General features: G+C 69.5%; 1 protein-coding gene across 1 annotated transcript in view; it reads right to left on the reverse strand.

Moving 5' to 3' along the window:
• The window catches only part of DNAH17 (dynein axonemal heavy chain 17), a 63,553-nt gene that overhangs the window by 27,155 nt on the left and 24,038 nt on the right, over positions 1-12,360 (reverse strand). Inside the window, exons 33-46 of the mRNA XM_036412406.2 lie at positions 11,460-11,591; positions 11,165-11,325; positions 10,777-10,933; positions 10,460-10,564; positions 8,916-9,073; positions 8,485-8,623; positions 7,972-8,199; positions 7,500-7,637; positions 6,420-6,552; positions 5,857-5,984; positions 5,098-5,246; positions 3,116-3,398; positions 2,509-2,682; positions 1,240-1,447 (exon numbers count right to left, since the gene is read on the reverse strand). Coding sequence (XP_036268299.1) covers positions 1,240-1,447; positions 2,509-2,682; positions 3,116-3,398; positions 5,098-5,246; positions 5,857-5,984; positions 6,420-6,552; positions 7,500-7,637; positions 7,972-8,199; positions 8,485-8,623; positions 8,916-9,073; positions 10,460-10,564; positions 10,777-10,933; positions 11,165-11,325; positions 11,460-11,591 — 2,293 coding nt within the window. The remainder of the gene's footprint in view (positions 1-1,239; positions 1,448-2,508; positions 2,683-3,115; positions 3,399-5,097; positions 5,247-5,856; positions 5,985-6,419; positions 6,553-7,499; positions 7,638-7,971; positions 8,200-8,484; positions 8,624-8,915; positions 9,074-10,459; positions 10,565-10,776; positions 10,934-11,164; positions 11,326-11,459; positions 11,592-12,360) is intronic.

Raw genomic sequence — 12,360 nt, forward strand, 5'->3', positions numbered from 1 at the left:
TCCCCCTATTCCTAGCCTCCCCCGACCCCCCCGGCCTACCCATTCTCCCCCCCCGCCCTCCCATTCCCCCGTCCCCCCACCCCCTTGTCCCCCCATTCTCCCCTGTCCCCCATTCTCCCCCTGTCCCCTCAGCCTCACCCCGTCCCTCAGCCTCCCCTTTGTCCCCCAGCCTCCCCCTGCCCCCAGCCTCCCCCTGCCCCAGACTCCCCTTTGTCCCCCAGCCTCCCCCTGCCCCCAGGCTCCCCTTTGTCCCCCAGGCTCCCCTTTGTCCCCCAGCCTCCCCCTGCCCCCAGCCTCCCCTTTGTCCCCCAGCCTCCCCCTGCCCCCAGCCTCCCCCTGCCCCCAGCCTCCCCTTTGTCCCCCAGCCTCCCCCTGCCCCCAGCCTCCCCCTGCCCCCAGCCTCCCCCTGCCCCCAGCCTCCCCTTTGTCCCCCAACCTCCCCCTGTCCCCCAGACTCCCCTTTGTCCCCCAGCCTCCCCCTGCCCCCAGCCTCCCCTTTGTCCCCCAGCCTCCCCCTGCCCCCAGCCTCCCCCTGCCACCAGACTCCCCTTTGTCCCCCAACCTCCCCCTGCCCCCCAGACTCCCCTTTGTCCCCCAGCCTCCCCCTGCCCCCAGCCTCCCCTTTGTCCCCCAGCCTCCCCCTGCCCCCAGCCTCCCCCTGCCCCCAGCCTCCCCCTGCCCCCAGCCTCCCCTTTGTCTCCCAGCCTCCCCCTGTCCCCCAGCCTCCCCCTGCCCCCAGCCTCCCCCTGCCCCCAGCCTCCCCTTTGTCTCCCAGCCTCCCCCTGTCCCCCAGACTCCCCTTTGTCCCCCAGTCTCTCCCTGCCCCCCAGCCTCCCCTTTGTCCCCCAGCCTCCCCCTGCCCCCAGCCTCCCCCTGCCCCCAGCCTCCCCTTTGTCTCCCAGCCTCCCCCTGTCCCCCAGCCTCCCCCTGCCCCCAGCCTCCCCCTGCCCCCAGCCTCCCCTTTGTCTCCCAGCCTCCCCCTGTCCCCCAGACTCCCCTTTGTCCCCCAGTCTCTCCCTGCCCCCCAGCCTCCCCTTTGTCCCCCAGCCTCCCCCTGCCCCCAGCCTCCCCCTGACCCCAGCCTCCCCTTTGTCCCCCAGCCTCCCCTTTGTCCCCCAGCCTCCCCCTGCCCCCCCAGCCTCCCCCTGCCCCCAGCCTCCCCTCCCAGCTCCCCCTGTCCCAGGCCTCTCCCCCTCCCCACTCCCCCTGCCCCAGGCCTCCCCCCCTCCCTGCGCTCACCCTGCAGCATGGCGGAGGTGGTGTAGAAGTTGAAGGGCACAGCCTGCACCAGGTAGTCGTCCATGTTCAGGCTCTCCAGCTTGTCGCCCATCAGCACCGACTTGCCCGACCCCGCGTTCCCCACCAGCATCACCGGCCACGACTTGTCCATCAGCAGGTCCATGAAGTAGCGGATGCGGATGGTCTCCGTGGTGTGCACCAGGGAGGCCTGGGGAGGAGGAGGAGGGCGGAGGGGGGAGGGGAGGGGATGGGGAGGGGGGAGTGGGGAGTAAGGAGGGGGGGAAGAAGGGGGAGAAGTGAGGAGGGAGAGGGGATGGAGGGAGGAGGAGTGAGGAGGAGGGAGGAGGGGGAGAAAGGAGGAGGAGGAGGGGGAGGGGATAGGGGGAGAAGGGAAGAGTGGAGGGGGAGGAGGAGGGGAAGGAGAGGAGGGGGGGAAAGGGAGGAGGGAGAGGTAGGAGGAGGGGGGAGGGTAGAAGGGATAAGGGGGAGGGGGAGGGGATAGGGGGAGTGGGGAGTGAGGAGGGGGGCAAGAGGGAGGAGAAGTGAGGAGGGGGAGAGGGGAGGAGGGAGGAGGGGGGAAGGAGGAGGGGGGAGGGAGGAGGGGGGAGGAGGGGATAAAAGGGAGGAGGGGGAGGAGAAGGGAGGAGGGGGAGAGGAGAGGGGGGAGAGGGGGGAGGGAGGAGAAGGGAGGAGGGGGAGAGGAGAGGGGGGAGGAGGGGGAGGGAGGGAGGGGGAGGGGGGATAAAAGGGAGGAGGGGGAGGGGGAGATGTGAGGAGGGGGAGGAAGGAGAAGGGAGGAGGGGGAGGGGGGAGGAGGGAGGGAGGGGGAGGGGGGATAAAAGGGAGGAGGGGGAGGGGGAGATGTGAGGAGGGGGAGGGGGGAGATGTGAGGAGGGGGAGGGGGGAGAAGGGAGGAGGGGGAGGGGGGGAGGGAGGAGGGGGGAAGGAGGAGGGGGGAGGGGGAGGGGGAGGAGGGGATAAAAGGGAGGAGGGAGAGGGGGGAGGAGGGAGGAAGGGGGAGGGGGGATAAAAGGGAGGAGGGGGAGGGGGGAGGGGGGAGGAGGGGATAAAAGGGAGGAGGGAGAGGGGAGGAGGGAGGAAGGGGGAGGGGGGATAAAAGGGAGGAGGGGGAGGGGAAGGAGGGAGGAAGGGGGAGGGGGGATAAAAGGGAGGAGGGGGAGGGGGAGAAGTGAGGAGGGGGAGGGGGGGAGAAGGGAGGAGGGGGAGGGGGGGGAGGGAGGACGTGGGAGGCGGCCGCCCGGGCACTACCTGCAGCGGGACGTCGGGGTCCAGATCGAAGGAGGGCACGCGGTCGGTCCAGGGCAGGAACTTCTTGGAGTCGGGGTCCAGGTAGTAGTCGAAGACGGTGCCCTGGGACGGGAGCTTGATGGTCTTGAACTCATTGATCCACCACTTGCTGAACTCGACACGGTAGTCCACCAGCTGCGGGGCGGGGCGTGAGGGGCGTGAGGGGCGTGAGGGGCGTGAGGGGCGTGAGGGGCGTGAGGGGCGTGAGGGGGCGTGAGGGGGTGAGAGGGGGCGTGAGGGGCGTGAGGGGGCGTGAGGGGCGTGAGGGGGCGTGAGGGGGCGTGAGGGGGCGTGAGGGGCGTGAGGGGGCGTGAGGGGGCGTGAGGGGCGTGAGGGGCGTGAGGGGCGTGAGGGGGCGTGAGGGGCGTGAGGGGGCGTGAGGGGGCGTGAGGGGCGTGAGGGGCGTGAGGGGGCGTGAGGGCCGTGAGGGGGGACGGGGAGTGATGGGGAGCGGGGCGTAAGGGGCCCTGAGGGCCGTGAGGGGGGACGGGGAGTGGTGGGGCGGGGCTGGAGCGGGAACAGGGTGTGAGGGGCGGGGCAGGAGGGGTCAGGTCCTGAGCGGCCGCACCTGGTCCTGGAACATGGCGCCCCCGAAGGCCCAGAAGCAGGCGAAGACGAAGTAGATCTCGTACAGCTCCTTGGGCGAGTCGGGCGGCGTGTTGCGCTCGGTGAGCAGGCACTCGAGCAGGTACAGGATGGTCTGGATCACCGTCACCTCGGGCACCGGCGTGATCCGCTTGAAGCCGAAGCGCAGCTTGTCCAGGCACATGGGCAGGTACTTGTCGAACAGGATCATGAGGTTGGCCTTCTCCGACTGCACCTTGCGCCGCTCGATCCAGCTGCTCACCACGCTGCGGGGCGGGGGTGCGCTGAGGCCGCCGTGCTGCCCCCATCTCTCCCCGCCGTGCGGCCCCCATCTCTCCCCGCCGTGCCGCCCCCATCTCTCCCCGCCGTGCCGGCCCCCATCTCTCCCCGCCGTGCCGCCCCCATCTCTCCCCGCCGTGCTGCCCCCATCTCTCCCCGCCGTGCGGCCCCCATCTCTCCCCGCCGTGCCGCCCCCCATCTCTCCCCGCCGTGCCGCCCCCATCTCTCCCCGCCGTGCTGCCCCCATCTCTCCCCGCCGTGCCGGCCCCCATCTCTCCCCGCCGTGCCGCCCCCCGGCCTCTCCCCGCCGTGCCGCCCCCATCTCTCCCCGCCGTGCTGCCCCCATCTCTCCCCGCCGTGCGGCCCCCATCTCTCCCCGCCGTGCCGCCCCCATCTCTCCCCGCCGTGCCGCCCCCATCTCTCCCCGCCGTGCGGCCCCCATCTCTCCCCGCCGTGCGGCCCCCATCTCTCCCCGCCGTGCGGCCCCCATCTCTCCCCGCCGTGCGGCCCCCATCTCTCCCCGCCGTGCGGCCCCCATCTCTCCCCGCCGTGCGGCCCCCATCTCTCCCCGCCGTGCGGCCCCCATCTCTCCCCGCCGTGCGGCCCCCATCTCTCCCCGCCGTGCCGCCCCCATCTCTCCCCGCCGTGCCGCCCCCATCTCTCCCCGCCGTGCCGCCCCCATCTCTCCCCGCCGTGCCGCCCCCATCTCTCCCCGCCGTGCCGCCCCCATCTCTCCCCGCCGTGCGGCCCCCATCTCTCCCCGCCGTGCCGCCCCCATCTCTCCCCGCCGTGCGGCCCCCATCTCTCCCCGCCGTGCCGCCCCCATCTCTCCCCGCCGTGCCGCCCCCATCTCTCCCCGCCGTGCCGCCCCCATCTCTCCCCGCCGTGCCGCCCCATCTCTCCCCGCCGTGCCGCCCCCATCTCTCCCCGCCGTGCCGCCCCCCGGCCTCTCCCCGCCGTGCCGCCCCCCGGCCTCTCCCCGCCGTGCCGCCCCCCGGCCTCTCCCCGCCGTGCCGCCCCCATCTCTCCCCGCCGTGCCGCCCCCATCTCTCCCCGCCGTGCCGCCCCCATCTCTCCCCGCCGTGCCGCCCCCATCTCTCCCCGCCGTGCCGCCCCCATCTCTCCCCGCCGTGCCGCCCCCCGGCCTCTCCCCGCCGTGCCGCCCCCATCTCTCCCCACCGTGCCGCCCCCATCTCTCCCCGCCGTGGGGCTGCACTTCCCCCCTCCCCAGCGTCTCTCCCGCGTGACTCTGGGCCCCTGCTTGGCCGCGCAGACGGGGGCTGCTGAGGGTACGTGCTCTGGTGCTGATATTCTAGCGATGGGGGTCTACAAGCCCAGAGCAACTGGCATCCCCACTGAGGGGAGGGAGGGCAGGGGAGGGGAGGGAAGGCAGGGGAAGTTTTCATGACATCATGGGGTCAGGGAGAGGGGATAGGAAGGGACAAGAGGAGAGAAGAGGAGAGAAGCAGGAACATCTCATGACATCATCAGGGCTCCTGGATCCAGCCATGCCTGAAGCATGTTTGGCGAATTGAGCCAATAGACCTCCTCTACATGTGGGCCTTGCCTGCAGCACAGGACACTGACATCTGACACGCCCCAGGCTGGTCACATGCATGTGAACCTCTGACATGCCCCAGCCCCATTTCTTGGCCAGTGTGGAGCGGGACAGACACCCCGGCTCACGGGTTCCAGCCCAGGTCTGCGGGGTTGATGTAGAGGATGCCGGCTCTGGAGACGGTGGCGGGCGTGGCGGTCCTCAGGTGGCTGATCTCGAACACCAGCCTCATGGTGCGGTTCAGGGGGATGCGCTCGTTGCTGGCCAAGGTGAGGACCTAGGAGGGGGGCCCCACGGGCTCTCAGCACCGAGGCGCCATCGCCCGAGGGTGCCCTGCACGGACACATCTCAGCAGGAGGAGGAGGAGCCGGGCCCCTGCACCCCGGCCCCCCGCTGACCCCAGTGACCCCTCTGGCCCCTCCTGGCCCGGGACGAGGAATAGGATTGCACCCTCACATGTGTGCATTGACACCCCCCCCGCCCCCCCGAATCCTGCAGCTCCCTCCCTCCTGTGCTCGGCTGAGAACCATCTTCTCAGCTGCTTCTACACAATCCTTCCTTCAGAGGTGTTCGCTATTTCCCCTCATTATGCCGGGTAACTAGACAAGAATGCTTTTTATGTCTGCACCCTCCACCCATGCACTGCCAAAAATGTCTAGGACAGGACACGTGAGGAACGGGGTCACGCGAGGAGCAGGGTCACGTGTGGAGCGGAGTCACGCAAGCACGCCTTGTGACACGGGACTTTCCCTGTTCATAACTGTCCATGTGGAGCCCCAGACAGACACGGTCCCCGGTCCCCGCCCCCGCGTCCCCACTGTGGCAGGCCTGTCTGCTGTGTGGGTGGGCGGTGAGGTGGGATCTCGAAGTCTAGGAGCCCCTTGAACCTTGTTGTCGTCCATGACGGTGTTGAGAGACTCGATCCACATGGGGTCGATGTCCCCGTCCAGGACGATCCATTTGGGGCCTTCGTGCGTGATGTTGGCCATGTCCCGCATGATGGTCGAGAAGAGGCCTAGGAGTGGGCAGGGCTGGTGTGAGCGGGGCTGGTGGGAGGAGGCTGGTGTGAGGGGGGCTGGTGTGAGGGGGCTGGGGTGAGGGGGATGGTGTGAGCAGGGCTGGTGTGAGCAGGGCTGGTGGGAGGAGGGCTGGTGGGAGGAGGGCTGGTGGGAGGAGGGCTGGTGGGAGGAGGGCTGGTGGGAGGAGGGCTGGTGTGAGCAGGGCTGGTGTGAGCAGGGCTGGTGGGAGGAGGGCTGGTGTGAGCAGGCTGGTGGGAGGAGGGCTGGTGTAAGCTGATAGGCATTGTGGGACCCCCTCCACCGGGACTTGAGGCCCCTGCCTTGGCCTGGGCCATGCCGGCCTCCACGCATGTGCTCACTGCTCTCACAGGGACCCCTGGCGACCCACGCCCCCGCGCCCCCGCACCCCCTCGCCGGGCCGGCTCCGTTACCGTCTTTCCACTCCCTGGTGGCCGGGTTGATGATGCCGAAGAGCTCGTCGCAGGTGACGGCCTTGGGGTCCAGGTCTATGGCCACCGGCTTCCTCTTCAGGTTCTGGTAGGTCTTGTTGAGGGACTTGAGCACCTGGCCGAGGGGTCATGGCGGTCACTCGAGGCAGGGCCATGGAGATGACGCCCACGAGACTCAGACCCCAGACCCCCTGCCCTGGGTGACACACAAGTGGGTTTGTGTCCCCCCCGACGGGAGCCCGGCGGCAAACATGGGGCCACGTTCTGGTCTCAGACGGCACGGGCACTGGCCTGGCCTCCACGCTGAGCCCGGGAGAGCCATTAGCTTCCCAATGACAACGTAACCCACACTCACCCGCCCTCACGGGGAGCTGCTCACGAGGAAGGTGCTCAAGGAGGGGGGAGGTGTTCATGGAGGGGGGAGGTGTTCACAGGGGGAGGTGCTCATGGAGGGGGGTGCTCATGGAGGGGGGAGGTGCTCATGGGGGGAGGTGCTCAGAGGGGGAGGTGCTCATGGAGGGGGGAGGTGTTCACAGGGGGAGGTGCTCATGGAGGGGGGTGCTCAGAGGGGGAGGTGTTCACAGGGGGAGGTGCTCATGGAGGGGGGAGGTGCTCATGGGAGGAGGTGCTCAGAGGGGGAGGTGTTCACAGGGGGAGGTGCTCATGGAGGGGGGAGGTGCTCACAGGGGGGTGCTCACGGGGGAGGTGCTCATGAAGGGGGGAGGTGCACACGTGTGAGACCCCCCCCCCCTGGGGCGTCTGGCGGCTCCAGAACCTTCCAGTGGGCGTCAGAGAGGCTGGTTACGGGCCACTCTCACTTTCACCCCCAGGACTGGCCGGGCTGAGAGGCGGGCGGCGGGGGGGGGGGGGGCTGCCCACATGACCCCGGAGAAGGGCCCATGGAGGGACCAGGGTCCCGTGGCCGCTGCCTGCCTCCTCCCAGCCCAGCCCAGCCTCCCTGGTGCCCCCCCACAGGGCGGGGGCCCCGGAGGCCCTGGGGGGGCCCCCGCAGGGGCAGGTGGCAGGGTGGCCTGCAGCCCCGGTGCTGTGAGGGGCACCTGCCTGGGACTTGCCGCTGCCCGCGTTCCCGATGACGAACACCGAGTGGCGCACTTGCAGCAGCTCCTCCAGCTGCACCACCTTCAGCACGAAGCTGTCCTCTGCCTGCAGCTTCAGCTCCAGGATGCTCTGCTTGATAATCTGGGGGGGGGGGGGGGGGGGGGGTGGGAACAGGTGCTGGGCACACAACAGGGAACGCTGGGCACAGGGTGGGCGCAGGGCACAGGACCAGGCTGTTCTGGGCGGGGAGCCTCCTGCCCGGGCAATGCCACAGGGGAGCAGTGACCCCAGGTGCGGGGTCTCCATGCAGGGGTTTGCCCTCAGCCCTCAGCCCCTCTGAGACCGGCACTGAGCGAGGAGCGGCCAGGGCGGAGAGGCGGCTGCATGTGTGACCATCGACCCGGGTGAGGAGGCCACGCCTGCCCGGTGCCCATCCCGCTGGGGGGGGGGGGAGCCCCGGGCGGGAGGGACCCACCTTCTCGAAGTTCAGGTCCCGCTTGCGCGGCACCTCGAGGGCAGGGAAGAGGTCCCCGATGAGCCCCATGAACACGGGCAGGTCGTCGGTCACGATCTTGGGGATGTTGAAGTCCCGCAGCGCCCGCATGAGCACCTGGTCCTCCGCGCGGCTGGGGTCGCCCCGCTTGAGGGAGCCGGCCACCACCAGCACCGACTTGATGGCCCGCAGCCCCCAGTCGTAGTGGTCCTGGGGCGAGGGGGCGTGTGAGCGCCGGGCTGGTGGGCCCTCGCCCGGGGGTGCTGGGTCCAGGAGGCCGGGCGGGCAGGCCTGCGGCTGGGCTGGCCAGGGCTCTGCCAGGCCGCGTGGAGAATGAGCCAGGCCCCGAACACAGGCCTTGGCCGGCCCCGGCGGGCTGCCTCGTTGCTCCCCCGGGCCCCCCCTGCCCTGGGCCCCCCTGCCCTGGTCCCCCTGCCCCGGCCCCCCCTGCCCCGGGCCCCCCTCTGTCCCAGGCCCCCCCTTCCCGGCCCGCACCTGCTTGGAGAGCAGCTCCTTGCACAGCGTGTAGAGGGTGATAAACTTCCGGGCCAGCAGCCGCGCCTCCAGGAAGCCCTCGGCCACCAGCATGATCTCGCAGATGAGCTCGAAGTCGGGCACCACCATGGCGCACGGCCTGGAGGGGGTCGGCGCTCAGCCCCGCCCCTCCCGCCCGCCCGCAGGGCACCCCTGTGGGCAGTGGGGGACACGCAGCGTGGCTGGCCTAGATGCCAGGGCTGGACGGCTCCCAGCCCTCCCCTCCATCCTCCGCCCTCCCTGTCTCTCCCCCACCCTCAAGCCCTGCGCTTGCACCCCTCCACCCTCCTCTGGGGTCACCCTGCACCCCGGCCGCCATGGCTCCAGGAGGGACCTGCCCTGGGGGGCAGCACAGGGGATGGGCATTGCCCGCCTCCCCGCCCCCTACGCACCTGAACAAGGCCTTGAGGTTCTCGGGCAGCTCCGTGCGCCCCGCATACCCGGGGTTCATGGTGATGAAGATGCCCACCGTAGGGATGAGCCCGATGATCTCCCCCAGGAAGTTGAAGGTCTTCTTCTTGGCCCGGATGGCGTCCTGCACGCACTTGACCTGGGCAGGGGGCACGCAGACAGTCGGCTTGGCAGAGGACCCCTGGTCTCTCTGTTTAAACTGAGCTTTAAACCATGAGACGCCGTGGGTTCGCATGCAGTGAACTCACACGGCTCCACGCCACGGCCCACGGTCCGCTCTGGCGCGGCTGGCGTGCAGACACCTCGGGCACGGGCGTGTCTGTCACTGGAGGCCGCTTCAGGCACCTCTGCAGCCACAGCCCTGCCTCCCGCCCCAGCCTCCCCTGGGCCTGCGTGACCTCCGCGGTCTGTCCTCCGTGGGGGCCCGTGGGGCCGCCCAGCCCATCGCTGCCGTCCCGCGGAGGCCCCGGTGCTGCGTGTCCGGCATCGCTGCGCACTGCCCGCCCCCTCCGCTGCAGTGACCAGTCCCCTGCGGGCGGGCGGGCGGGCGGGCGGGCAGCCGGCAGGGCTGGTCCCAGGGGCACCTCAACTCGGGGGCCATCCGAGCCGGCCGAGGCTGCAACCCTCCCAGCCGCCACGCGAGGGCGCCCCGCATTCACAGTTGACACCTTTCAAAGCTCTCCCGCCAAAGCTCCCCAGGACTCTCCTCTCCTGGGGGATCAGGGCTGGGGGGCGGGAGGACCCCGCAGAATACCTCGCTAACCCGCCGCTGCGGAAGCCTCTGCTTCCCTTCAGGTTCTCGCTCCTCCGTACCAGTCCACAAACAGTGCCTGAGGCGGCGCTACGTAAGGCCCGGGGTTGGGGGCCTGGGGGGCGGCACCTCTGCTGCTGCGCTGGGGTTAGGGGTCCCCAAGGCGGTGGCCAGCACTGCCCGAGGGTCCAGGGGAACCGGCTGCCTCGCCTGTGTGTCTTACTGGCCTCCAGCCCGGGGCTGTTCTGTGCAGAGGGAACCCCGAGTGGAGGGGGTCGGCTCCCCGCATCCACCCTGACCTTGTCGCGAACCTGGGTCATCGAACCCATTTTACAGATTAGAGAGTGGAGGCACAGAGAGTTTGCATCATTGGCAAGCCCTGTCCCGGCCCCCCCCCCGCGCCCCCGTCCTGCGCTCCGGCCTGAGGGCTCCCCAAACACCGGAGCACACACCCTCCTCTCCTCCTTCCTCCCTTGTCTCCCTCTTCTCCCCACTCTCTTGTCTAACTAACAAACTCTTATGCATCCTTCAGAGCCCAGCTCCACTGGCACCTATGGCAAAGCCCTCTGTCCGAGTCCCCTCACCCCTGTGCAGCCCCTCAGAACCCACAACTGATCCTCACTGCTCTCACTCCTGTCCGCCCAGCCAGAGCGCAGCCCCAGAGGGCAGGGCTGGGTCTCGCCTGTCTCTGCGCCCCCGGTCGGGCTGGACACACGGACCCACACGGGAAAGCCGACTTCCCCGAGTCCCCAGCTCCGCGGCGCCCGCGGCTACCTGCACGGCGATGACGGACAGCACCTCCACGGAGATGCGGTTAAACTCGTCGAAGCAGCCCCAGGCCCCGGTCTGCGCCAGGCCCTTGTAGATGTTGCCACAGGACTGAAAAGTGGGGGGAGGAGAGGGGGACCCTGTGAGCTGGCCCCTGGGGAGCCCCTGCCCCTGCGGCTGCAGCGGGGGAGGGGGGAGGGGGGAGGGGGGATGGGGAAGGGGGAGGGAATGGGGGGAGGGGGAGGGGTGGGAGAGAGGAGGGGAAGATGGGGAGGGGGGAGAGGAAGGGGGGGAGGGAAGGGGGAGCAGTCACCCCGCCGCACCTTGTAGTCCATCTGCTCGGAGCAGTTGAAGACGTACACCATGGTGCCCAGCGCCCGGCCCAGGTCCTTGGTGGTCTCGGTCTTGCCGGTGCCGGCCGGGCCGGCGGGCGCGCCGCCCATGATCAGGTGCAGGGACTGGGTCAGGGTGATGTAGCACCTGCGAGGGGGGTCACTCTGAGCCCCGCTGCTTGATGCCCAGCGAGCTCATGGGACTGCACACAGCGCCATCCCACAGAGCCGGCCCCAGGCAGGCTGAGCGCCCTCAGGCCCGGGCAGACGGCTCCCCCCACAGCCCGGACCCCAGGCCCGGTGCCCCCGCCCCCGCCGGACATTCGGCCCGAGGGCCGGGAGCTGGCAGAAGCCGTGCTTCCCACGCAGGCGCGCCCACCGGTCGGTGAGCGGCGTGATGACCAGCCGCGGCGTGTTGCCCAGGTACTCGTACGAGTACTGGATCTGGGCGTCGCAGATGTTGGCGAAGCAGTGCCTCTTCTCCTCGTCCCAGCGGTGGCGCAGCTGCGACTGCCACGTGAAGGCCTGGGAGCTCTCCACCTGGGGGCCGGGCCGGCTGTCAGGGCGCCGCCGCCCTCCCGCCCCGTCCCCGCCAGCGCCCGGGAGTCTCAGAAAGGGACCCGGGGGTGCCAGGTACAGAGCCGCCCCCCCACCCCCGGGCCCGCAGCCGGTGCCTTGGCCGTGATCATCTTGGCCACCACATCTCGCGCGTGCACATCGATGGTGCAGATGGTCATGATCTTCATCCTGTCGCCCGCGTTCAGGTTCCCGATGAGCAGCGTGATGAGCACGTTCAGCTGGCTGATCTGCGGGAAACGGCTCGTGGGGCCCGGGGCTGCCACCCTGGGGGGGGCCTGGCTGCAGGGGGGGCCGGGCTGCTGGGGGGCCGGGCTGTGGGGGGGCCGGGCTGCGGGAGGACAGGGCTGCGGGGGGACCGGGCTGCGGGGTGGCCCGGGCTGCGGGGGGACCGGGCTGCGGGGGGGACTGGGCTGCGGGGTCCCTGGAGCTCACTCGGGGAGGGAAGACCACCGTGTTGTTCACAATAAGAAACGCAGAAGAACGTTCCCACAGCCCCCTGGGTGCCCTGGTGCCCCCCACAGTGACGGAGGAGAGGGAAAGCTGGAGCAGCGGACGGGCGGATAGGACGTGAAAACGGGGCCTTAGAGCGTCGGAAACCAATTTCCCATAAAAAATAAGCCGTTGACGTATGTTTTTTCATTCATCTTCACGTATGTGAACCCCAGAAGACTATAATAACATGCTATACATGATTAATGTGCTACCGCTGAGTAGTAGTAGAATGATGACCAGGCAATAACATGGTGACTGTGGTTATATCTGGGTGCAGGTTATTGTAGCTTTTCCTTCTCCCATTTCTTTTTAAAGAGTGGTAGTTTAATTTAAAAAAAAATCTTTTATATATGTTTTTACTAATTTCAGAGCGGGAGGGAGGGGGAGAGAGGGAAACATCAATGATGAGAATCATCGATCGCTGCCTCCTGCACGCCCCCCCACTGGAGCCCAAACCCAGACACGGGCCCTTGACCGGGACCCTTAGGTCCGCAGGCCAACGCT

Source organism: Pipistrellus kuhlii, unplaced genomic scaffold (genome assembly GCF_014108245.1).
Source record: "Pipistrellus kuhlii isolate mPipKuh1 unplaced genomic scaffold, mPipKuh1.p scaffold_m20_p_44, whole genome shotgun sequence".
Taxonomy (NCBI): domain Eukaryota; kingdom Metazoa; phylum Chordata; class Mammalia; order Chiroptera; family Vespertilionidae; genus Pipistrellus; species Pipistrellus kuhlii.